The sequence below is a fragment of the Hesperophylax consimilis genome, chromosome 4, assembly GCF_061612785.1.
Source record: "Hesperophylax consimilis isolate HC1 chromosome 4, BYU_Hcon_1.0, whole genome shotgun sequence".
NCBI classification, from domain to species: domain Eukaryota; kingdom Metazoa; phylum Arthropoda; class Insecta; order Trichoptera; family Limnephilidae; genus Hesperophylax; species Hesperophylax consimilis.
This window is the reverse complement of record NC_142839.1, coordinates 12,585,643-12,612,930: the sequence shown is the minus strand read 5'-3', so window position 1 is coordinate 12,612,930 and position 27,288 is coordinate 12,585,643. Positions and strand designations below refer to the sequence as shown.

Sequence of the window (27,288 nt, the reverse complement as noted above, 5' to 3'; positions counted from 1 at the left end):
AGCGAACCAATCAGGGTGACCTATGGCAAGGGTGTTGGTTATGCAATAAATGGTTCCTGAGGCAACTATACTCGCCTCCCAAATTGTGAGGCTGGTATGTGTACTGCCCATTGTAAGTCTTAAAGCAAAGGGCAGGTGGGGAAATACCTGGCTGTTCAGATCTAGTTAACAAACACGGTGATGTAGATCTAAGGAGATTTTTTTAAACGAGGAAAGTGAATTAGGAAAATTATCACAAGTGTTTGCGTATAATCAACAACATAATTTATTTTTAATATTAAAAGACTCTTTTTATTTACATTAAAAAAAAACACTATTTTCATAGAAATATTAAATCATGCATATTTTTATTTAATTAACTTCAATCGATTTTCATAATACAAACCCTACAAACAGACAAATAAGTAGTTTTGGGAGCATATTCAGAAAAAGCTCGTTGTTTTATCATTCATTCAAAGAAAGACTACCCTATTGACAAAATAATATTGAAAGTAAAATTAAAAAGAAATACATATTAAAAATTGTCATAGTTTTATCATAACAAGTTTTTTTTACATGAATTTATTACACATATTCAAACAATCAGTCGATTTTAAATAACTTCTTATTCTAAATCTTAAAACCGGTTGGTTAGAACTTTTTATGAGAATTTGTGATAGAAGTTTGTAATTTTTCATGTAAAGTTATTATTATTTAACTGCCGTTTTGTGCGTAGCAGACCCTTCAGAGGGAAATCTATTAGGTAAGTTTCATTTAAAATAGTTAAACTCATACAATCATCCTACTGGAATGTATTTGGTATGCACAAAACACATGAATTATAAATTAAAATGTACAAATAAAACAAATCAAGAATGAATCAATTCAATTTCCCCAAACAATATATCTAATTAATTTTTTTTAAATTTAAACCGGTTTTCTAGCGCTCTTGTCAAAGAGGTCTTATATTTTATTTTCTTTGTGTTTAACTTGAAAATACAATAGGTTGAGGTTACATTTAAAATATTGTAATGTTAGTATGTATAACGCATCATACATAGATTCAATGGGTGAGAAACACAAAAAAAAATCTATGAAAAGGCAAACGTTTAGGAGAGCAGAAAACAATTATGTTTAGGGTTTGGTATAACTTCTTGGCAAAAATAGATAAATAAATATTGTCTTCTCAATTCAATTAGTAAGAATATCACACTCTCTATTAAATAGAATGATTTTTTGTTGTTGTCGTTAAGTTATACCTTGTTTATTTATTTTTATTATTCCAAATGCGGATACCCCCTTACGTTTTTGTGTTACGAAACATTTTCAGTTTTGGTTTTTCATTTTTTTTTAATATTTATTTATAATTGTAAAAAAAAAACTTTTACTTAATAAAATTAATAAATAATTGTATTGTTTAACCTAAAACTAGGTATAACTATTTGACAATATTGGGATACGCTGCCGTCGTGTGATAACGTCGGTTGGTAACACAAAAACGTAAATGCGTGATACGTTTCTGTGTTTCTAACCTTTCGCGAAACAAACTGCACAGCATCAGCATACCCAAAAACATAAGAGGTGATACGTTGTTGTATGTCCATGTTTACACACAAATAATGAAACACGTTTTATATTATTTTACTACACATAGTACTTGGGGAAATGCACCTTTGTGTTATAGATGGAATTGATTGTCGTGAGTATTTCTCCATACTGAACTCAAAATTTCATTTTTTATAGTTACTTTTGTGTTTCTCACCCATTGGATTGGTAGGTAAAATAATATTGTATCATACGTATGTCTATGGTGTTATTTTAGACTGCCTACGATCCAACTAAATCATAATTTATTTAAGACATTTATAATTACCACGAGGAGTACAAAAAGTAGGTTTTATTCCATAGCTTCCAACAGATTCCTGTGATCCCTGATCATTCCTTATATTTTTTTTGTTCGAATTACTTAAATAAAACAGTGTGCCGCTTAAAATAATGTTGATGCATAAACAATACCTATCTTGCCACAATTCCCCAATAGAAAAACATTTTTAACATATGTAATCTTGTTTCCACATGCTATTATAACTGATAGCACAGAACCCACTAAAACCCACACAAAGTTAAATGCGACGTCCGTTATAATCTACATATTCATAGATGGCGTTAATTCAAATATTTTAATAAAATACGCTTTTTGCAAAATATGCTTTACAATATTAAAATGAATTATTTGTTTGCGCCCGTACATACGCAATATGAATAAAAAGTTTTGTCCATATAAAATCTCAATACTTTCAAGAAAGGCATATTACATATTGGATTGAATCATCGATACAATATTGTATTTTATAGAGACAAAATTATTTATTCATATTCAAATTGCATATGTACTATAATACATCAATGATATGTACAGATGCAAACAAATAGTTCCGTCTAAATATTGTTTTCAAAAAGCGTATTTTAATAAAATCATTAAATTAACGCCATCTGCGAACACGTAACCTTAAGAAGTTTTTATGGAAGTAGATGGCTTTTTTTTGGTCCCTTAAAGACTAAAATTGAAAAATGGCTTATTTTCTCCCACATATAAGGTTTTTTCACATACGGAGTTTTTTCCAGTCCCTTGAAAAACCTTATAAGAGAGTTTCACTACATGTGGGTTTTGGGTAATGTCAACTTGTCAATGATATTTTATATAGGTACATTATATCTGCAGAGATGTTTGTGACGGCAAAAAATAAGGAAGCAATGTTTTTCCAATTGTATTATTGTTAAAAAGTAATATGTTATAGTTTAGTAATATTATTTGTGTGTACTAGTAAAAAACATTTTTTAATAAACTGATTTCGGATATAAATAACTTTTTGCTATAAATGACTGAAACAAAAAAAAAATGGACACTGTTGTTTTTATTTCTACAAACCTCTAATTATGCATTATTGCTATCGTAATAATTATTGTTGTACTTAGTCGGTTGCAAAATCCTAAACAGTGTGGGGACTCTTATTTAACATACTTTTACCGCCGAAAGTTTTGCAGACGTGGAATTAGGAACGGTAGACGTCAACAAACATATATTATATGTACATACCTCTTTTAATTTTCAGTACATATTTTAGTACCAAATGAACACAGTCCACTGGCAAACTAAAGGTGGTTAGGGAATATTATGTACATGCATTGAATAGATTTCACATGAAAGATGAAAACGTAAGAAAAAATATTATTGTATCACATAATTTGTATTTTTTGTTGATAAGGGGATAAATCTTATTCTCTTAACAAAGATGATGTAACAGCTAATGAATATCTGTAAAGACCTTTCCAATTCACTCAAAACAATCAGATTTAAAAAAGGAGTGAATGATTACTTCAAATAAGATCAAAATAATTACTAGAATGTGATTTTTTTGCAAATTAAAAGTAGATTGAAGCTATCTCAAAATACAATAAAGTTCATTAATACAATATGGTTGCAGTGAAACCAAAATATGAACTCTCGAGTGATTCTGATTTTGCACACATTTATAAATAAATAATGTTATTCAGTAAAATAATAATTGCACATAGTATTTAGAATAGCCACCATAAAAGTAGGTACAATGAGTGTACAAATGTCACAGTCAAAGTACTTGGATTGTAAGAATGTTTCAGTCAAAGTACTATGATTATAAGAAATGTAACAGTTCAAGGTACATGGATTGTAAAAATTTCATAGTCAAAGTATGTACTTATATTGTAAGAATATCACATCCAAATTACTTGGATCGTAAGAATACCAAAAGTACTTGAATTGTATGAATGTCACATTCAAAATACACACATGGATTATAAGGATATCTCAGTCAAAGTACTTGGATTGTAAGAACATCACAGTCGAAGTACTTGGATTGTAAGAATATCAGTCGACACGTGGCGACGATGATTGGATATTACACTCAAAATGATCGAAGCCTCCCCTCGCCAAATAACCAGAGGCAGCTGCGGTCCACTACGTAGGCAAATACCATGTCGGCCACCAGTACTTGGACAAGGATTATTTTGAACTGGAAATAAAAAATAAATAACTATAACAATTTTTAGAAAAATCAAAGACAAACATTCTCGGGTTACGAATAACCTGACAATATTTGAAAATCTCTTACTACCACCACAGTAAGCGGAAAATGTTGCTTGTATTGTAATGGAGGACTTAGCCAGTCAAAGAATTGAGAACTACACCTGGGTGGGACCCAAACACGACGTCAATGTCATCTTCGATGTCATCTCAGCCACCAACCGGTCAACATTACATTACATGATATGGGGATAGCCACTGATGCACTGATGGATCACATATGTGAAAGCTGTGTAAATCAGGTAAAGCGTGAAAACTTGTAACGTGGGAAGTTCTTGTGAAGGTTTTACTATAAATGCAGAAATAAATTATTACATAGTAATATTATTGTTTAAATACCTCGGTGGGGAAAGGAACAATTTCAAACCGCAAGGATAATTCTGGCAGCAAACCGAGGGCCAGAGCAAACACGGCTCCGCCGGAGGCCAGGACGCTGTACAGCAAGGGTCTGTTCCCTGAGAGTCCCTCCATGAACGGCTCACCCTGGAAAATTTACCAATAAAACTTTGTGAAATCATTATGTCAATGATGTGTAGAGTCTATTATCCTTTTTCACTCACACATAATAATATTTTATTGTGTTTTGTAACAACAACAAAAAATAGCTAAAAACATGTTTTTTAAGTGCGTCGGAAATTCTAAGAAAGCCTATTACAAAAGCTTTAAGCTAATACTCAATGTTACATTGCATAGAATAAAGAAGCAAACAAGAAATTCAATGTGGTAGTCCGACATCTCAAAGTCCAATCATCCTTTGCTTAAATTTTAAATACAGAATTGTGTTTCATCATCATTATGAAATTTTCATTTCGGTCCAATGGGATGGTGATGAACGAAGTGTAAGAGAGGTGGAGCTTTTGCTAAAAGGGCTAGAACCAAAAGGTACTAAGTCGGTGACGACATTGGTTTACATGCATTATCTATTCAGTGCCCGATTGACATTCTGTTGCCAGTTTTCGTACATGCGTATGGAGAAACATATATATATATCCCTTTTATATAAAAAGGTTTAATCATGTAATGCTGTTTAAATCTACCATACAGATTGATGTTAGAATGATTTCACTCCTAAATAAAATATTATTTACATACTACGAACAAATAAAAACTTATAGTTTCAATAAAAATTGAAAATTTGTTTGTAGTATGTAAAAACTTGAAAATTTTACAAACCCTGTAATTGATGGCAAATGTGGAGACTTGTAAAGCCATGGAGATAATGTATACTGTACTGTTGAGTAAATCTGGAACAAACTCTATCTCTTCATCGTCAGGGATATCTAATGCCAGTCTCGGTTTTCCATCCCTGAAAGATAACAATAATAACTAAAGTATTTTTAATTAGTGTGATAAAGCAAAAAAAAATTCAACCATTCGGAAGCCAGTAGGACTATAGCATTGACATTATTATGAAATGTTGTAAGACGTGAACGGAAAAGGGAAGGAGAAAGGATATAGAAAGATCCTGAAAATGGATCTATCCAGATCTGGTGACTAAGTATAGTTAAACAATCTCAAGCAACACTTTTACTGTGCATACCGATTATATACTCCAGACTAGAAAATACTTTTATAAATTATAAGTAATTTGTATCACAAGGCCTGTAACATAATTAACTAAGTAAAAATTAATTACTTCCAAAAAATTTGCTTAAATTTATGATTGCTTGCAATATTGCTTCACCCGCCGCCAAAATGATTATCACATGGACACTTGCGATGAAAAAGCTGTAAAACAGGGGTTCGTGATAAGAGACATGCAATCACATGTATTTGGTCGATGACAATCTGTACATAGTAAAAAATTATCATCTTGATGTGACACTATCAAGTACACACATTCTCGCTGTGACACAAATGTACAGGCTTTATACCATTTCAATACAAAACTTGACTTTCCAGTCCGTTTTGTTGTATCGCATCCCTAACTAAAAGACATGTATGGTTCTGTCATGTCACATTTCCTCTAAAACTAGGTCAATAGACATTGTGTCAACTCACATCTCTTCTAAAACAATGTCAATAGATGCTTTGTCATATCACATCTCCTCTTAAACAATGTTAACAGACGTTTTGTCCTATCACATTTCCTATAAAACAATGTTAACAGATGTTGTTTCATATCACATCACTAAAACAATGTCAATAGACGTTATGTCATATCAAATCTCCTATAAAAAACGCGAGTAGACATTGTGTCATATCACATCTCCTATAAAACAAAGTCAATAGGCGTTGTGTCCGCGAATTTCTTAAGTGATTAAGTAACTGTGTTCTGAATAATAATATGAAATAGAGTTCAATGAATTATCAATACAAGCTATTAAGCATTAGCACCTTTTAAATCCCTCAATTAAATAATTAGCAGTAAGTTTATTGGTACTAATATTAGATTACTATGTACATACATGGGATTTAAAATGGACAGATAAGCATTTAGTAATCTGTATAATTACCTTGGTGGTGACCTATCAGTAGCTTCCTTTACTAAATATATTAAACAGAGGAAATGGACTGCAAATTGTAATAAGACAGTCATTATCGTATACACATTGAATATATTTGGCAATGGTCTCTGCTTCGACAGTTTGTTGAGAGGCTGAAATAAAACTCGTGTTATGTATTTTCACAGCAAAAATATTACATACTACAACTAGTAAACAATATATTACATGGAAGTTTTCTATTTTATACCACCATATTAAAGTAAGGCTATTTGAACACGGAGATACTTACAAGCGATTCAGAGTTTTGTACGCGTTGCTCGTGAGTATCCGCCATACTATTTGGCTAGCACGACGCGTCGAAAACTCGGTTACTAGCCGGTTAAGCTGACATGTTTTAAAGGTTTCAAATAATACTAAAATATTTCTATATTATTAAATATTTTTAAATACTAAAGAATTTTCATCTAAACATTGTTGGGATACATTGATTCTCAGAAAAATAAAAATCAGAAGCATTTATAGGTTTGCCTAGAAAATTTTTCGTCTGCAGCGCTTTTTCCGTGTGTTTGTGAATTGTGAAAACACGTTTGACAGAAATGTTGTCCAAGCATGATTTGAATGTTAACCCCCCAGCCTAATTTTTTTGCTTTTGGGAACAACTCATATGGTCTCTCTTTCTGTCATGGAGAGAAATATGATCTAAACGGTGTTAAAAAGAGAAAACTTCATGCTTTATATACAAATAACTATTCAAACACAGAAAAGTTAAAATGTGCACCTTTTTGAAACCAAAGGTTCAGAACGCAATTTGAAAAAAAATTACAAAACATTGTGAATTTTTATTTTTCTACCACATTTTTCTCACAAAATGCATGTTTTTATATATTTTTTCGTTATCGGTAACAAAAAAACGTCAGGTGAGCCATTTTAATTTTTTTTATGTTCGCATTCAAAATATCGTTATTTCAAAAATTATATTTTTATTTACAATAATACAATTTGAAAGTGTATTTTATCACCTTTCAAAAGCAGTTTTTAGTTTTCAGATACATTAAGAAATATTCCATTTATTTGGATTTTATTGCAAAGCGGAAATACTACGACCTACTGCCAAAATATGGCAGAGACCTGAAGAGTTAAATTTCTTCTGGAGGTTGGAAATATCCATGTTTATGTAACCATAATTAACCGGAATATGGACCTTGGTGGGGACGAATGCCCAACAATTAATATTTATTTCTTTGTATGGGTGAACCATCTTTTAGATCGTTTTTTATGCTTATAACATAACTACTTGACATCATAACTCTACCGATGCACTTGAAAAAATGACCAAGTTCAGTATAGTTCAGGTAGCGCCGTGTATGGAAACCAGCTTTAAAGAGTAGCATATCTGATATCAGTAGGTAACTTATGGTTGCAACGCCACTTAGCTTATAAGCATCTCTGTGTACTAAGGGCCTAAATTTATTTCAATTAAGCTTGCTATCAGATTAAAACCAAACATATTGATAGAAGGACAGAGTGTTAATCTGAGATTATAAACTTTTAAAATGATTATCTCGTCAGTCAATAATAAATCATTTATATATTTATACAAACCTTTGACCGTGAAATGAACAAAAAGCATGATGCTAGCAATAGCCCCTGGAGCGTAGCTTGAGTATCACTGAATTTAATTCCATCTAAATAAAGTACGGATTGACTGTACGCCAAAATTAAGGCATTCAATGCCAGTATTTTAAACATTTGAAGGGTGGTGACAAGTGTGCATCTTCCCTGCTTTATTATGTGGCATACTGAAACATAGAAACAAGTAATTAGAATGTAATACGGTACAAGGCAGATATACTCAATGAATAGGAATGAATACAAAAGGCAGTGGCTTTTTTCGTGTTTTTGTTTATATAGAGAATTTGAAACATTCTAAGTTCTTCAGTAAAATATGTACTGCAAATATAATTTATTTTCTAATAAAACCTTTTTTATAATAATTAAAATAAAATAACTTTGTTTAAATACCACTTTATTGTATATATTTATAACCAACCGGTTTCAGTTCAACCCGAACCTTCATCAGGGTTAATAAAAACATATTAAATTAATTACAGAGGTGTATGGGTACTTATAGTTAAGCTGGAAGAGGGAGAGAAAACATCAACTTTGGTGGGGGTGGAAGACTTAGGTAGGAGAGAGGGGGTAAACATAGGTGCAGGAAATGGAAATATATTTAAAATGGGGCTGTTTGTTAAATCTAATTGTTTATTTAGTAAATTGATTTTATTGACTTTAAGGGATTTTTTTATCTCGAGTGCTTCCAAATTGTTGAGGCGTAGACCTATCCCGTTTCTATGTAATACTTCTACACCTGAAGGCTTATCAAATGAGTGATCTTTATCTATTAAATGTGTTGCAAATTCCGAAAAACCTATGTTGTTTAAGCATCTCAAGTGCTCAACTACCCGCGTTTGAACATTTCTTGCAGTTTTACCAATGTAAAATGCTTCGCAGTCGTTACATTTAAGTTTATAGATGCCAGAATGGCTTAAATTATTTTCTTTATCTTTTGAGTTAATTAAAAGTTTACCTAGGTTATTATTGGTATAAAAAGCGGCTTTAATTTCTGTTGGAAATTTTAAAACACATGAGGACGAGAAATTATTAATGTATAAAATTCTACGCCAACCGTGGTTTTTATTTACTGCGATGTTGGGGATACTATTGTACAGGAATTTATTACAAAATATGAGTCGTTGTTTTTTTGCAAGGATTTTATCAATTAAGGTATGGGTATATCCGTTATTTATGGCGATAGATTTGATTATAGAGAGTTCAATATTGAAGTTAACTTTAGATAGCGGAATAGTGACAAGTCTGTGGACCATAGAATGGAAGGCAGAATGTTTATGGGAAATGGGATGGTTAGAAGTACTATGAATGACTGTATCGGTAAAAGTAGGTTTTCTATAAATATTAAAATTAAATTTATTATTAATAATGGAAAGGGATAGGTCTAGAAAATTTAAACTGTAATTAGTACCTATTTCTACTGTAAACTGAATATTTTTATGGAACGAATTAAGGAGGGACAAGAAGGAATTAAGTTGACGTTCTGTACGTTTCCACATAAAAACGTTATTTAAAAGAGGTGAGTTAGAACTAAAAATATTTTTTTCCAAGTTATCCATGAAGATGTCAGCAAATAGAGGACTCGTAGGAAGACCCATGGGTAGTCCGTATTTTTGTTGGACTATAGCGTCATTAAATTTAAAGTAGTTTTGGTTAAGACATAACTATAAGTACCCATACACCTCTGTAATTAATTTAATATGTTTTTATTAACCCTGATGAAGGTTCGGGTTGAACTGAAACCGGTTGGTTATAAATATATACAATAAAGTGGTATTTAAACAAAGTTATTTTATTTTAATTATTATAATTATGTATACCCACAAAGTGTTTGCTACAAGTGAAAAAAAAAAAAACCTTTTTTAATATAAACAGCCTTACTAATAAAATAATATTTCCCAACCGTTAAACGGTAATTTAGTTACATATTGAATAAAGACTGTACGAGAACAGATTTGAGTTCTTGCTGATAATAATTCTTTGACTAATAAAATATGTCTTATATGAGCTGGCAACATCACATTTTGGCAGACTAACACACGATATTCCTATCTGAGAAATTAGGTTATTTCTTAGGTTAGAACATTTTATTTTTTAATTGACTGTTACCGAGTGAATTTTATAAGAATTCCATAAAAGTGACGTTTTTTAATAACGGTTGTTTACAATTGTATCAAATTTACACCACATTTATCAGTAATGCTGAAAGTGTAAAAATGGAAGACTTAGATTTCCCGCATTTTGAACAACTAAAATATGAATACTATCAGTAAATATGAATACTGTTTCTGAATCATAAAACCCAGAGACATGCAATTAGTTGGGGAAATCGTGGAGCTCTTCCCCAGAATCCAGGCCACTCCTAGAATTTCACCACCTTTTGAGAGGTGCATCACCTTAACCAGTTATTAGCGGTGCTACCTAGATTTTATAGAATTTTGAACATCCCGCAACCAGCTGATATATTAAGGACGGGTTGTTTAACAGAATTTAATAATGATATAGTAACAGAACATGAATAGAACTTTTACAGAACTTGAAAATTTACTTTTAACTATTCAAATTCTCTGAAACAACCCGTCCTTAGTCTCTAGCTTGAATAAGCTCCTATCGAATGCCAAAAGATGTCACTGATGTTCCTCTTAAGGAATATTTCAGATAATGTTTTGTACTGTGTAGTCGCATGTAGACGCCATTTAAAATTGTTTTCTAAAATTCAACACCTGTTTACATGTTAAAAATTATATTTGTATGTCTGTGACTAAATACATTTTCAGTAGACCAAAGACAATATACAGAAATGGTAATATTCAATACTACCCCAAATAAGTACAAGGTAGGGCAATTTCTGGTAACTAACATAGAGAATTCATGCACTTATAAAAATTACAATTTAAAAAAAAAAAAATTATAAAACCTAAAAATATAGAATAAGTGGTACAATAAAGGTGGATTCATTGGCTGTAAACTACAGCAAGCAGTTTATGTTTCCAAATTAATATTCGGAGGAATGATTTTTGGAATGAGAGCGACCGAATCCCAAACCGAACAATAGGCCACTTGCAAGGATTTTCTAATGACTTGGAAAAAAATGAGTGGATAGATTTCTCTACTAAGATTACGAAAATGTTACTCAAAAAATTTTGAAATGTATAGTTTTTTTTAAATAAAATAAATAAATCTGTTATTTTTGGCTTGTGACGTCACCACTTGAAAATGTTCCGTCTCCAATATTATTGAATTAATTTTTGTAAAATTCCACACTGATTATTTTTTTTATATGGCAACACCTTGATTTCCGGCGACTTGTGAATTTGAATATTGACACTTGTTTGGGGTTTGGCTGTTTGTATTGTAGTCCGCTAACTTTGTTGAGAAATTAAGCATATATTATTTGGAAATGATTGAAGTAGGTTTTGTTCAGGGTCAGTCTGACAATTTGCCGAACATAGATTCATTTATGATGGCTACTTTTCTAAGTAATAATATGAATTTCATTGGAAGCGAAATTAGAAATGTCAAAACAAAAAGGTTAGTATTTTTTCTGTATCTTCTAATATACGAATATTATGTTATATATTTTGACAACATTTAATATGTACTTATATATTATGTTTCCATCAATTATTATTATTAAGACAATTGTTAACATTCAATTATATGCAACTGTCTTTTGTTTTCAACGTGTTATTATTATATATTTTAAAGGTCTGCACGTGAAAGTTATGGTGATAATGCTATCGGGTATGTGCAGGTAAAAAGAGAAGGTCCTATCTGCACAGTGAAAGCAAAAATAACCCCCGAGCACCGTGTCCGCCAAAAAGCATACTCTGTTGTACTTTTGTGTGATGAGATGGAAGATGAAATACAAGTCTTAGAATGTCAAGACTGTGCAGCTTCTAGAGGTTAGTTGAACTGTATGTCGCTATATTGTAAAATATGTTTCTCTCCTCTAACCTCTACACTCTTCTACCCTATGGAGATGTGGGGAAGAGCAAACTCTTGTGTGATGTAACAAACACAGAATCATTGCGAGGGTCTCTGCCAGCTACCTGTTGACAAATAATTTATATTTGGAACATTTTGCTTTCAGGTGGCTGTAAACATGCACTGGCATTTCTAACATGGCTCCATAGGAGAAGTGAAGAACCAGCGTCGACATCTGTCGACTGTTATTGGAGAAAATCAAAGTTATCGTGTGTCGGAACCTCCCAAAAGTTCATTCTGGCATCCCAAGTTGGCAAGAACGCAGTAAAAAGCGTGGAAAAAGGTAATGGAGATTTCCTGGCAGCAGTACTCCAAAGGAGTCTTAAGGAGGGGCTTCGATGCCAACTGACTCAACTTTACATGGATCCGAAGCCCACTGACTGTTTGTCCATGCACAGGATGATTTCTGCTTTTAAGAAAACACGAAACCTGCACAATACAAGTGCTACAGATTTCATCAATTTTATTACATGTGATCTAAATATTCCTCCAAATATCTTCGAGGAAGTTTTTTCATTAACAAGAAAGCAGGCTAACTGCCCGTTATGGTACGAAATGCGATATGGCAGAATTACTGCATCCAAACTATACGAGGCAGCTAACTGCAAAACATTGGATGGAACATTGACTGAAGTCATCTTAGGGGCAGCCAAGATTCCAGACACAAAGGCTATGCAACGAGGTCGGCTTTTAGAACCTTTGGTGTTAAAGGTACTAGCAAACCAACTGGGACACAAATATAAAGAATGTGGTTTCAAAATCAGTTGCAAATTACCAATTATCGGTGGCTCCCCGGATGCAGTCACTGATGATTATATTGTTGAGGTCAAGTGTCCAGTCAAACATAGTACAATGAAAAATTACTTTTTTGAGGGTGTTGTTGCCAGAAAGTATTATGCACAAATGCAAATACAAATGTTTGTACTGAACAAATTCAAGGGAGTGTTTTGTGTTGCTGAACCCAACTTTGAATCATCTGGCAAAATAAATGTTTTCCACATCGATTACGATGAAGAATTCTGTGTCGAAGCTATTAATAAAGCCATGCTGTTTTGGTCCAGAGCTATATTTCCTGTACTTAAAAAAAATGTATAGGTATACATTATTTGAAATAAATCACGTATTTACTGCACTACACTCGCTTCTTTATTCATAATAATACATGATTATATTGATTATGTACAATAGCATCATATTATTTTCATCCCATCCACCATAGTATAATATGTATTTGTATAAAGTGACAGAAAAACAAAAACAAAAAGTTTACATAAGACATATTTTTACATTTATACCTAGTATTTATTTGATAATACGTACACATGTTATTGTATTATCGCATAGATTTTTTTTGTATTTATTATTGGAAGTAAGAAAATGATTACAAAGTGGAAATTCTAACACAAATAGAAATGTATTAAAAAGTGGAACATGATCACTTTGCTACAACACAACTGTATTTATATAAACTTGATGTAAAAGTAAGGCGTAATGAATGAATAGCAATCAATCCACTCTCAGTAAAATATTGGAAGCATTATTATAGTCAGTACTTGCACTGACTGGTAACGCTGGCCGCTAGATGGCGCTAGTGTATCATGTTGCATTTCTTCGGGACAATACAAACCTAATGGCGGGCTTTAATATTCTTTTTACGTGTGAGCATAAGAACAGTAAGGTCGTATGTAGGTTACTAAATATTTTATTTTCGACTTATATAATTTATTAACGTAAAATAAAGAAAACATTTCAAATAACATGCATTAAAAAAAACCAACCCACAGAAGTCACGGGGCTAGGAGGCGCTAGTATAGCATAATCAGAATGTATGGTAAATGTAAGAAGTTGAAGGTGTTATACATAAATTATTCTACAGTATTTGATATTATCCCTTTTGGTGGCTTCATTGCCTATAAACTCTAAGTAAAAGCTCCAACATATGTTTTTATAAAAAACACATACTGGCGCTATAATTACATAATATTATACACTTTAGACTTATTCTATATACATTACATGAAGGATAAACAAAATTACACTGGTACATATTATGAATATTTATATTCAAGTTAAAGTTTATATGATAATGAAGCGCACATAACATTTTAAACTAAACATTAGCGTAGAGCACAAAACACTAAAAGACTAATAATATTAATAAGACTAATATGATCAAATTATTGGTTTTTGTAGATTTATGAGTCCACATGCAATCATAACAATATGGTCAACTTGTTGAGTCAAATGGAAGTCTATACAAGAATGTGGCTTTAGAATATTATACTCTCTGAGCCGGCTTATTACACGTTCAACGTGTATACGCAGGGCTGCTATTTGCTTGGATAACTTCACCTCTCTTTTAGTGCTATTTACACCTGTAACAACACTTGGTGGACGCACAAGTTGACAATGTTTGCCTTCTAAAATAGTAGCTAGTTGCTTAAAACCTCTATCTGCCATTACCGACATGCCTTCAGACAAGTTGTCCAAGAAGCCGCACTTTTCCACAATCATCATATCTGTAGTACGTCCACCAAAGCCCTTTGAAATGAAGTTAATAAAGCCATCAGGAGTGATTGATATTAGGTACTTGAGTGTATTGCATTTTTTATATTCTGACCAAGTTAGTGCCTGCTGCAGTGGATTTGATGGCTTCTCTATCTGAATTTCAAAACAGTCTATGATTGATACGACATGTTTGTATCTTGCTCTGAATGGAATTGGTAGTAAGGCTTCTATTGCTTCTGACTTAGGCCAAAATACCAGTTCTGCAAGATGACGAGATAACTTCGGTAAACTTTGCTTAAAGATTCTTGAAGCTTGAGCCTCAGAAAGGCCAAATTCATCACCTAAAATGCTGAAACTAGAGTTTAATTTAATTTTTTTTAAAACGATTAAAACATTTAAAATGTTTATATTTTCAAGGAGTGCTAGGGTTTTAACAATCCAATAAAAATCTTTAAGGATTCCTAAATACAGCTTTGGTTTGTTTTCAATATGCTGCAGAGTTAATTTCAATGACAGACTTTTGAAATCACTATTTGAACTACTATCAACGTACGAATCTGACGTAGCTTGTTGGGAGTATTCTGAACCAGATGCCGATTCCGAGGCAGAACTGTCTGGCTGAAGAGTGACATGCTTTAGTTGTACATTCTTGGTATTTTTATTATGCTTCACAGGAGAAGTACTTACGTCACGAGTAGTTAAACACTCGATTGGACCCCTACTGTGTTCTTTTCCTGTATTTGTCAATTTACTTTTGAATTTCTTTTTCAAATTGCATTGAATGGCTTTCGAATCAGTTGCGTTCTCAACTATCAACATGTGAAAGTTTTCTTCGGAGCTTGATGTATCTTGTGGTCCATCCACATGTTGTTGAAGTATTTGGAGTCCAGAGCATTGAGGCTTCTCGAGAGGAAACGACACTTCCAGTTCAACGTAGTCTTGAGGTTGATTGATGATCTGTTGTGGCACAGACTCATCCACATCAGACAGGCAAGGAGACATTGGCTCGAGACTTGCAACAAACACTTCACCGCCTTTAGATGAGCTTGGATGCTGATCCACCACATTGAGTAGATCTCGCCCATCAGCTCCAATTTGACATTCAAATTTATGAGGAATGGTTCCTTTTTTTAAAAGCACCCTTTTACTTAGATGTTGGGGCCATTTCCGAGCATCCACGCTTAACTGAAAATAAAAATACAACTTATCAAGAGACATTGTATTTATTCAATACAAACTTAACAATGCAAATATAATAAGTATCTTCATTTGAGAATAGCCTGCAAAAGTGTAACAATATTGTAATGTGTGTAGGCTTGTTGTCACTAGGTAATAGACCCACCTACTCAACCTACTGTACTGTACAGCAAACTATTCGTGAAGCATGCAACAAAGAAAAATATGTATTTTTTAAATATTGTGTTCAAACAATAATATTGTAAAAAATATACTTACATTAAAATGATCTTCACAGACATATCGTACGGTTTTATTTGACAGTTCACCCAATTGACTGGACCTATGAATTGCAATACACCATTGTTTTCTAATTGCTGAAATTCGCGGTACAACGAAAAATCTTTTTTCCTTAGTAGTCGCCGAAGTATTTGGGCACAAAGGAACCATACAATATTTATAATTATTTTTACGATCTCGGATCCTACGGTTACTACACGAATCCATGTTTAATTAAATAACAAAACAGTAACAAAACGCAGCGTTAGAATTGGAAGTACTTCGTTTTGACATGACAGATATTATTCAGAAGTGACAGATGTTATGATGTGAAAATCGTACAGATTATCCTTCCGTGGCGGCTGTCTTAGAAGTATAATGGTGATGGTCCTGATTTTAACAAAATCAAATTTAATAATATATTATTATGAGTTTATGAGTACAAGAATAATTTAAATCGCAACATTTGGATAGTATCAAACAAGAGGTACAATATCAAGTTATATGTTATATAACTAGAATGTGCAGCTGTTAAAAATAGTCTCATTGCAAAAACAAAAACCAACCTTGGTACATATAGAATATATAGGTACTTCGACCAACTAAATATATTTTATGAGAACCTTCTTTATACTTGTTTATATATTTCATATTGTTGATAAACCTTCCCCTTTAATTCATTTAATTTTATGTACATTAGGTTTTATTGTAAAATATTTGGATTAAGTGACTGAACATTATAATCGTATATATTCATCAATCCTATAATATTGTGTATAAGTATATTTATATTATATGTCATCTCATTTAATATGGCAGACTGAGATTGCAATATCCTCCCAGTACTGCTGGAATAAAACTTTAAATAAATTAATAAGGATTAATGATCAATAAGAAGGTTCAAGGAAAAAAATATTTATGAGATGTAATATTTTTGGTATGCCTCGTTATTCTCCTCTGCCATTCGTGTGAAATGCGTCGTTTTTTTTTTAAATGTTTTTGGGCTATGTAATTATTTTGTTTTCGCACCCATAAATTATGTTCCGTCTTTCCGGTTTATGAAAAAATGGTCCGATTTTTCGGATTAAAATTTTCAAAAAATCGCCATGGTTTCAAAAATACGATTAAAAAAAAAAAAAAAATACAGAATGTCTTAGAATATTTGCCTAAACCGGAAAATAAAATAAAAAAATGGGATGCAAGAGGCCTATTGGAAATTTGTATTATGCAAGGCGTTTATAAAACGGATTAATTGATTTGCATTATACGGTACGGTATAAAATAGAACTTACTGCACATGATACTGGACAGGCGGCTGGTAAAAGGGGCTGCTATACTGGCATCGCCAAGTTTGACCACTTGATTCTTGTCGATGTCCTCCATTTCCTTGAGCAGTTTTTGTATTTTGGCATTTACCATTTCAGGATTAGGTCCATTTCTGACATTGGGTCCATCTCCCCTGGCCCGTAATGCCGGATTCCTGTTTACCGCGTTGTGTAGTAGAGGGGGATCCCTAGCATCTGCATTTTCTAACAATCTACGTCTTTCCTTATCCTTGATCTCTTTTAATACTTTGTCCTTTTTGTCTGGCATCCTTTCTGGAGCATTGGATAGAATCGCAACTCCCACCTGAAATTATTAATCATAAAATTTAGTAAAGAATATCATATCCTTCGGGGGCTTAGGATAACAGGGGCCTAACTACAAAAAACTGTTCTTAGTTAAGCTTGGTTTCGGTAATACCATAATCATATTTACTAGTGACACAAAGCTCTTACATACAGCCGTTTAAGGGTATTCTCAAAATATATTTAGAAACTTCACACCGATAGATGGCATTATTTTCAATATCTTTACAAATAAAAATGTAAATGTTTGTTTGTTCAAAATTTTAAATCTCTGAAAATTCTTCACCGATTGTTTTCAAATTTTGACACAAAGTTGCATTCAAATACGCGTATACTTTTATATGCCTATATTATAAATTTTGACACAAAGTTGCATTCAAATACGCGTATACTTTTATATGCCTATATTATAAATTTTGACACAAAGTTGCATTCAAATACGCGTATACTTTTATATGCCTATATTATAAATTTTGACACAAAGTTGCATTCAAATACGCGTATACTTTTATATGCCTATATTATAAATTTTGACACAAAGTTGCATTCAAATACGCGTATACTTTTATATGCCTATATTATAAATTTTGACACAAAGTTGCATTCAAATACGCGTATACTTTTATATGCCTATATTATAAATTTTGACACAAAGTTGCATTCAAATACGCGTATACTTTTATATGCCTATATTATAAATTTTGACACAAAGTTGCATTCAAATACGCGTATACTTTTATATGCCTATATTATAAATTTTGACACAAAGTTGCATTCAAATACGCGTATACTTTTATATGCCTATATTATAAATTTTGACACAAAGTTGCATTCAAATACGCGTATACTTTTATATGCCTATATTATAAATTTTGACACAAAGTTGCATTCAAATACGCGTATACTTTTATATGCCTATATTATAAATTTTGACACAAAGTTGCATTCAAATACGCGTATACTTTTATATGCCTATATTATAAATTTTGACACAAAGTTGCATTCAAATACGCGTATACTTTTATATGCCTATATTATAAATTTTGACACAAAGTTGCATTCAAATACGCGTATACTTTTATATGCCTATATTATAAATTTTGACACAAAGTTGCATTCAAATACGCGTATACTTTTATATGCCTATATTATAAATTTTGACACAAAGTTGCATTCAAATACGCGTATACTTTTATATGCCTATATTATAAATTTTGACACAAAGTTGCATTCAAATACGCGTATACTTTTATATGCCTATATTATAAATTTTGACACAAAGTTGCATTCAAATACGCGTATACTTTTATATGCCTATATTATAAATTTTGACACAAAGTTGCATTCAAATACGCGTATACTTTTATATGCCTATATTATAAATTTTGACACAAAGTTGCATTCTTTATATGCCTATATTATAAATTTTGACACAAAGTTGCATTCAAATACGCGTATACTTTTATATGCCTATATTATAAATTTTGACACAAAGTTGCATTCAAATACGCGTATACTTTTATATGCCTATATTATAAATTTTGACACAAAGTTGCATTCAAATACGCGTATACTTTTATATGCCTATATTATAAATTTTGACACAAAGTTGCATTCAAATACGCGTATACTTTTATATGCCTATATTATAAATTTTGACACAAAGTTGCATTCAAATACGCGTATACTTTTATATGCCTATATTATAAATTTTGACACAAAGTTGCATTCAAATACGCGTATACTTTTATATGCCTATATTATAAATTTTGACACAAAGTTGCATTCAAATACGCGTATACTTTTATATGCCTATATTATAAATTTTGACACAAAGTTGCATTCAAATACGCGTATACTTTTATATGCCTATATTATAAATTTTGACACAAAGTTGCATTCAAATACGCGTATACTTTTATATGCCTATATTATAAATTTTGACACAAAGTTGCATTCAAATACGCGTATACTTTTATATGCCTATATTATAAATTTTGACACAAAGTTGCATTCAAATACGCGTATACTTTTATATGCCTATATTATAAATTTTGACACAAAGTTGCATTCAAATACGCGTATACTTTTATATGCCTATATTATAAATTTTGACACAAAGTTGCATTCAAATACGCGTATACTTTTATATGCCTATATTATAAATTTTGACACAAAGTTGCATTCAAATACGCGTATACTTTTATATGCCTATATTATAAATTTTGACACAAAGTTGCATTCTTTATATGCCTATATTATAAATTTTGACACAAAGTTGCATTCAAATACGCGTATACTTTTATATGCCTATATTATAAATTTTGACACAAAGTTGCATTCAAATACGCGTATACTTTTATATGCCTATATTATAAATTTTGACACAAAGTTGCATTCAAATACGCGTATACTTTTATATGCCTATATTATAAATTTTGACACAAAGTTGCATTCAAATACGCGTATACTTTTATATGCCTATATTATAAATTTTGACACAAAGTTGCATTCAAATACGCGTATACTTTTATATGCCTATATTATAAATTTTGACACAAAGTTGCATTCAAATACGCGTATACTTTTATATGCCTATATTATAAATTTTGACACAAAGTTGCATTCAAATACTCGTATACTTTTATATGCCTATATTATAAATTTTGACACAAAGTTGCATTCAAATACGCGTATACTTTTATATGCCTATATTATAAATTTTGACACAAAGTTGCATTCAAATACGCGTATACTTTTATATGCCTATATTATATAGATGTCATTCATTTTTTTTAAAACAGCGCCATCTCATGGACATAGAGAACTATAATATTTGACTTAAGCCACAGCAGAGCGTGGCGGGGAACAGCTAGTTGTCGAATAAAATGCTTTTGACACGTTATTCTATTGATTATTGAGATGAATTATTGGTTTGCGCCCGTACGTAAGATATATTAATCTGTATAAATTGTTTTTTCTACCTACAAAGCTCGGGTCTTAGAGAGCAGCATAAAAACACACAATTTGACAGCAAAAAGAACACGTAAAAAATCGATGTAGGTAGATAGATGCCGGCAAACCTCAATTTTTGCTTGTAGTACATACATTAAATATTCATTTATTTGCAAGTCAAAGAGTTGCAGTGATTACGTATATATTATCAAACCAACAAAGTGGTGATAATTTCTAGATTGAGAAACTATTTCTCGTGTGCTCAATTTGCTCAGGTATGTTAGCGTCTCGACGTAAGTCGTAGTGCTATGTATAAATGCAACAATTTTTCTGCGAGCTGAGCTGCGAATTATGGGAAAGGAACGAAGCAACCACAAATGTGAAAAATTGAGCGAAACGCCGCTCTTGGAAATTTAGTCCTATTTATACGGAATAAATAATAATGTAGGTATAAATTTGCAAGTAACAATATTATTGACAGTGAAGGGTGAATAAGTATAAGTATATAATAATAGAGGAGTATGTTCATACATACTCCTATTTTATTCCGACTGTGGGTGTTAGTGACTGAGTCGCTAACACCCACATAAATGGGATGAAAAATAAATACTTTTGCTAATGCAATTACTTGATTATTATAAGTGATAACAATGAATTAGGTATTTGTGCCAATCTCCTTCTTAGTATTATTTTTCAGTACTAAAATAAATAAAATAATATTGGATGTTTTCGAGTGGGGCATACAAACAGATTGTATAAGAATTTTCGCTTTCGTTTCACCTTAAGAGGTTACAGTTGGGCACATGAGCATTCCAATCTTTATTTGCGTTTATCTCAAAACTATGTTTTTGAAGATAGGCCCTGTGATCCTAAACCCCCGCCTTGTGCTTGCTTACGTATGACAAGCAATTAAGTACCTACCTACCAATAATATAATTTACCAGACAATTTTCAATTTTATTCACATCGTCTTACTAATTAGATTCTTAAACACCGGGTCAACATTGGTATGGTAGAGCTGGCCTTAAGCCTGGTTTAATACCGTTTTAACCATAAAAACGTTGTGGTGATAAGTCGAGTTTTTCACTGTTCCGACCTTACGCGTCGCATTATATTTACACCACGTTTATAAGGGCATATAAATTTGAAATGTATAATATTTTTTAATACTGTAGAAACAAAATTTCTCAGTTTTCATCTTGGCAATTCAAGTTACATCCAATGATTTTCACAGGTAAATGCATAGACCGAGTATTATTTAGACAGAGTGTGTCAATCTTAAAATTAACACTGAAACCAAACATATTATATTGTGGCTTTTTTTTATTCAAAATTATTAAATCTTTAATTGACAGCCCTAATTTGTTGGAACTTATTTGCATTAATGTTCCTGCTAGGCAAACTCGCAATAAAGATACTTTTAAATTTAACAAGAACCTCAACACTAATTATTCTATTTTTTCACCAATTCCTAGAATTCACAACCTTGCGAATAAATACTGTGAACTTATAGATATATTTGGTTTTGACAATTTTGTGAGCTTTAAAAGGCAACTTATTTCGATTCTATCGGCTAATAATTAACTTTTATAGCTTTAATAATTTTATTACATCTTCTCCCATTCGAAACCTTTCAAGTAAATTATATCCATATTTGTTTGTTTTTTATTTGCTCTACTATACACTTATAATTGTATGCATATACCTACTAACTACTTTTTATACATAACACTATGTTCCATCTCAGATCTTATTATTTCTTATTCATGTCGATATTGCTAAATTCTATTAGTTTTTGCTTTTTACAGGTGCAACTCTTATTTTGTTATTTTTTTATTTTTATTTTTTTTTTTTTTTTAAATCTCTGTTATAATGTTCTTTACCTCACGAGTAAGTTACACTCTAATTTATATTGGTTTATCGATTTGTTAAACACACAATTAATACTGGGTTTAAACACACCCACTTACTTACTTTTTATGTTGAACTTTCTTTTACTTACTATTTCATGCTTGGGTATATTTTATATTGAATCCATCTTATTAGTGTTTTGCTAATTTGCACAAAATTTTATTATATGTGTTGCTTTCTTACAATTAACTCCATTTATCTTCTTATGTTCAATTATTGTAATCAATGTAAATGTATATTTTCATGTAAAAGCCCATTAGGGCGTAAATAAAATAATAAATAAATAAATAAAATATTGGTTCAAGAAAACATTCATTAAAAAGAAAGTGCATTATCTCGCAGACGAAAGAAGCATTGATTTTTAACTTTTATTGGTCTGCATGGAGCAAATTTATCTTCCAGCAAATTTGTCCCAACGCTCACTAGATTAACTTTGTGAACACAAAATTAAAGCAGTTAGAAATATTTTAGGTAAGGGCTCTAGCGGACTTTATCATTAACAATTTAATCAGCTATATGAATAAAATATATACCTAATAGATAGCTTTGAGGCGGTGTAAAAATCTATGTCATGCAACTACTACAACAAATTAAGACAGCACTTTTGCCAAAAAATGTATGGTATTTGCTGGTTTCGCAGACGTTTTTAGAATCTTATACAGCAAGTTTACATAAAGTTGGGTTGATAAGTTCATATCTACATCTTGTGACTTGATGCTTTTCAGCAAATCACAACATGGGATTTGAGCGATAATTTTGGGCTTTATTTTATATTGTAGGGAACTTGCATTTATATCTAGGTTTTCAAACCGAGGCATCGAAATTCGATTGTATTCTGAAAGATTGCTTAGGTGGTGTTGTTTTTAGATCAAAATTAGGTATGAGAGGGCTAATATATAGTTATTATATATCGATGAGCAAATGACATAAAATAGTAGATTGAATCAACTTACATCCGCATGTTTCAATGCTCCAACATCATTTGTTCCATCTCCACACATCAATGTGCTGAATCCTAAGGCTTTCAATTTCAGAATAATAAATTCTTTTTGCTTAGGATCGAACCTTGCAAACACCCGAATATGCGGTAAAACCTTAGAAAAGAAAGCGGGGTAGTGTTCCACCAAGTGGGCCAAACCTTCCCCGGTTATACACAAATCATAGTTAGTGATATATTGCTTGAGGTCCTTGGGTTCCACTGGACACTTGAGACTTTCATCGATGGAGTGCCAACCCCATTTCTCTTCACTTTTTGTTAGAATCAACGTATGAATCTTTCCTATGAACTTTAACTCTTTGGCCACGTGGCAAGCTGTCAGCGGATTATCTCCAGTTATCATGATCACGGAATGTGAAGCATTTATAATTTCTGCTATTGCCTTCTTGGAATCTGTTTTCAAAGGACAAGATATGATTACGAATCCTACAAAGTTAAGTTTGGACTCTATGTCTTCACGCTTTAGATCACGCACTTCTTGCGAACTCAATTTTCCAAATTCCCTGTGCCCCAAGGCTAATACCCGAGCACCCCTTCTTGATAAAGACAGATACGTATCATCATAATGAGAAGGAATGTGGCTAAACATGTTTTTGAGAACCTCGGGAGCCCCTTTGACTGCGCCAATATATTTTGTTTCTAGAGCACCCATCTCATTCGCTTGGTAACCGGCAAGAACAGACATTCTTTTGAGAGCACTAGAGAAATGATTTCGTTGAAATATTTTAAGTCCGGGTGATCTTCCTTTCTTTGGAATAACTGCATCAGATTTAGTAAGATTCCATTCAACCGCAGTGAGTGTAGCCTTTTCCAAGGGATCGCCGACTAAACCATCTTCTAGTTGGACCAGTGAGTGGCAAGTAGCTAAAACATGGATTGTTTCCAACGGAGCATCAATCAGGGGAAGAACAGTCAGTGGATCCCCTTCTTTAACACCGGCTACTCCTTCCACAACCAGATTGTCACTAGTCAGAGTGCCTGTTTTGTCAAAGCAGCATATCTGTATCTTCCCAGCAAAGGGTATCCTAAAGGGTTCTGTGCAGAACACTCCAAGTTTTGACAGAGCCAGTAAAGAAGTATTCACGGCTAGAGAAAGTTCTATAGGCAATTCAGGAGGCACGACTGAAGTCAATATCAGAGTGCATTCTAAGAAAAGCTTGTATCTGTTTCGTTCGGGGTCTTCACATCCTTTAATCCATACATAAGCAGCTGCCGCCACTGCGAATATCAAAAGGAATAGAATGAAACCAAACGTCTCCAGATTGTTGGCTGTGACACGCTTTACACCAAATAATATGGTTCTCAACAGTTTTCCTTGTGAGGTATTGAATCCCGTGCGGACTACATATCCAATACAACCATTGTCAGGAGCTCTTAATCCAGATAGAGACTGCTTGTGAGGAGGAGAATGCTGTACTACCTTAGTGCCACCAAAGAGCAGATGGAGTTTACCATCTCCCTCAGGATCAAAGGGTTTATCGGGGGAGTTGTCTTCTGACTCTAGTGGCTCCTTCATCTGAGGTACACTCTCTCCGGTTAACATTGATTCATCCACAATACATGATCCTCTTAATAGAATGATGTCACAAGGGACCAAAGCATCGTTGATAGATCTTACTAGAGAAATAATATCTCCAGGCACCAACTGGTCAGAGCTGAGCATTCTCCATCTCCGGTTCCTGTAGACACTGAGGTTATAGGGTTTGTTTCCCATTTTCCTTATTTCAGACATATTCCGAAGCTGTTGCTGGACAAGGGTGCATTCGAATATGACGAGCATGACCAGTGTAAAAATACTGTAATACCAATACTTGTCTAGGCACCAAAGACCAACACAGAAAACTTGAAAAACAAAGAATGGTGCCGTTGCACGTTCCTTAAACAATTCCATAAACTCAGGAACATCCTAAAAAAGAATAACTCGATATGAAAATACACTCAGTAAGTTAACGATTTATTCAATTAGCTTGTTTTCAAAACTACAGAAAATAATAGAATCAACACTTGATGTCAGAAGTCAAAGGTCAGTTTTCCATTTTATTGTTAAAAAAGTTACATAATATTATGTGTCTTATAATAGCTAATACCTTCTGAGGTGGTTTTAAGAAATGAAATACATTCTTACCATATCCAATTGATTCTTTCCATAGTCAAATTCTGCCAGTGCTATTTCTTGGTCATCTTGAAACCCTTTTGATTGCAAATACTGACTGGTCCATTTATCAATGGGAAACTCTATTATCTTAAAGGCCTTCCTTTCCCAATCGTAGACATATTTAATCTTTTGAAACATAAACCACACTTTGGGCAGCTTTTCCTCAGTATTCTGAAACAGAACAGAAACAAGATTGAAAATCATAACTATATTAATATCCTCATCGGCATAGAGCAGAAACAATGTTATAAAGAATTTATTTATGTGGTTTATAATAATGGTGGCCACAAGTGGGAAATTCAGAACTGCGGTGACTGGGAGTTCTTGACTCCTTCCTCTCTTGTACCCCCTGGGAGATAGAAACACAAAACGTTGCAATAATACATAAATCTCTGCTGCAGAGTGAAACTATCAAGAATTCAGCTGTAGAGTGAAGTTGCCATAGCTTGCCTAACTAGCCAAGTGAAGCGGAGCACTTGGGTAGGTGAATTATTGTAGAAGGACGAGCTTTAGTGGAAATTATAAATCATGCATACCTCTATATGGTAGAGCCTAACTATTTCAGCAAACCCATTGTTGGACGTAGGAACCACTTTAGCCATTTTCGCTTTCAAGGGATCCGTCTCCTAGAAATAAACAGCTTGTTTAAAAAAAAAGGTCAGTTGATGAAATTCATTCATAGGATGGGAGAGAAATCTTACCGAGAAGCATGACAAGAAACATTGTACGTGTACACTCCAATAACAACAGAGGCATGTTAAAATTTGTAACACTCCGGCACCAGCGATCGTCAAACACCCTGCTTCGTAGTGATCCTCGATTCCGTACACAAATATCCATGTGTATAAAATGATTGGATATATTATGAGAAATGGAAAGATAGCTCCTTGAAAAATTGCAGAAATAGGCCGATATAATTTAACATATTGAACCAATTCGTCGAGCGACAATTTCTTCGCCGTCACCGCCATCCTTCATAAACCCCGGTGACACTTTATCTGTGATTGTGGTACACCTGACGACTTGACGTCGACCTGCGTCGCCTTAACCGTGACCAAATTTGAAGTGTTTCTAATTTCTATGGTGTTATGGTAAATGGTATATCTGGGGTGCTATGGTCAACCCATAAATAAAACCACTCACGGTCAACCCATCGACCTAAAAAGCCAGTAATTGGAGAACAATTTGAAGCCGCGGGGTGAGGGGGAGATGTATGAAAATGCAAAATCTAATTAATTTTTTTAATGACGTATTCCATTCCCTGAGTCGTCAAATATGCCAAAAAAATCAATAGCCGATATAACTGCATTAACACAAAAACAAAATAATAATAGTTCAATATGCTCCACTTTGCATACAAATCAATTCCAAAGGAGTCTTTTTTGTATGAATGGCATTGAAGCCAAATCTAGGGCTAGGGAAAATTGTCTGGCAGCCATCTTGTATGACAAACTTGACACTTGACTATGACACCTTGAAAAAGTATTTTGATAACATCCTATATTTTCATCAAC

At 32.7% G+C, this 27,288-nt stretch overlaps 2 protein-coding genes across 3 annotated transcripts; both read right to left on the bottom strand.

Moving 5' to 3' along the window:
• Positions 1 to 328: 328 nt before the first annotated feature.
• LOC149424214 (endoplasmic reticulum transmembrane helix translocase) lies at positions 329 to 26,762 on the bottom strand. Of its 2 annotated transcripts, none has more exons than XM_089651367.1 (10): positions 26,476 to 26,762; positions 26,311 to 26,400; positions 25,745 to 25,945; positions 23,576 to 25,525; positions 17,421 to 17,757; positions 8,152 to 8,348; positions 6,559 to 6,701; positions 5,276 to 5,408; positions 4,442 to 4,585; positions 329 to 4,031 (listed from the first exon to the last, which is right to left on the bottom strand). In XM_089651367.1, the coding sequence occupies exons 1-10, from the start codon at positions 26,743 to 26,745 to the stop codon at positions 3,924 to 3,926; spliced, it is 3,573 nt and encodes a 1,190-aa protein (XP_089507493.1). In that variant the 5' UTR covers positions 26,746 to 26,762; the 3' UTR covers positions 329 to 3,923. The 2 variants fall into 2 exon arrangements, with proteins under 2 accessions (XP_089507493.1, XP_089507494.1); XM_089651368.1 differs by having other exon boundaries at positions 26,311 to 26,397.
• Positions 14,338 to 15,675, bottom strand: LOC149424215 (uncharacterized). Its single transcript, XM_089631006.1, has 2 exons — positions 15,426 to 15,675; positions 14,338 to 14,933 (listed from the first exon to the last, which is right to left on the bottom strand). Exons 1-2 carry the CDS (start codon positions 15,673 to 15,675, stop codon positions 14,338 to 14,340), a joined length of 846 nt encoding a protein of 281 aa, XP_089487132.1.
• Positions 26,763 to 27,288: the final 526 nt, after the last annotated feature.

What these genes read in the sequence shown, in the direction of transcription:
- LOC149424215 (XM_089631006.1), bottom strand. Translation starts at nt 15,675, where the DNA reads ATGTCTCCTTGCCTGTCTGATGTGGATGAGTCTGTGCCACAACAGATC. An exon ending in TTTGAAAAAGAAATTCAAAA is followed by an intron (nt 14,934 to 15,425) that starts GTAAATTGACAA and finishes GTCATCTTGCAG; the next exon opens with AACTGGTATTTTGGCCTAAG.
- LOC149424214 (XM_089651367.1), bottom strand. Translation starts at nt 26,745, where the DNA reads ATGGCGGTGACGGCGAAGAAATTGTCGCTCGACGAATTGGTTCAATAT. An exon ending in GTTTCTTGTCATGCTTCTCG is followed by an intron (nt 26,401 to 26,475) that starts GTAAGATTTCTC and finishes GTTTATTTCTAG; the next exon opens with GAGACGGATCCCTTGAAAGC. An exon ending in GAGCATTGAAACATGCGGAT is followed by an intron (nt 17,758 to 23,575) that starts GTAAGTTGATTC and finishes TAATAATTTCAG; the next exon opens with GTGGGAGTTGCGATTCTATC.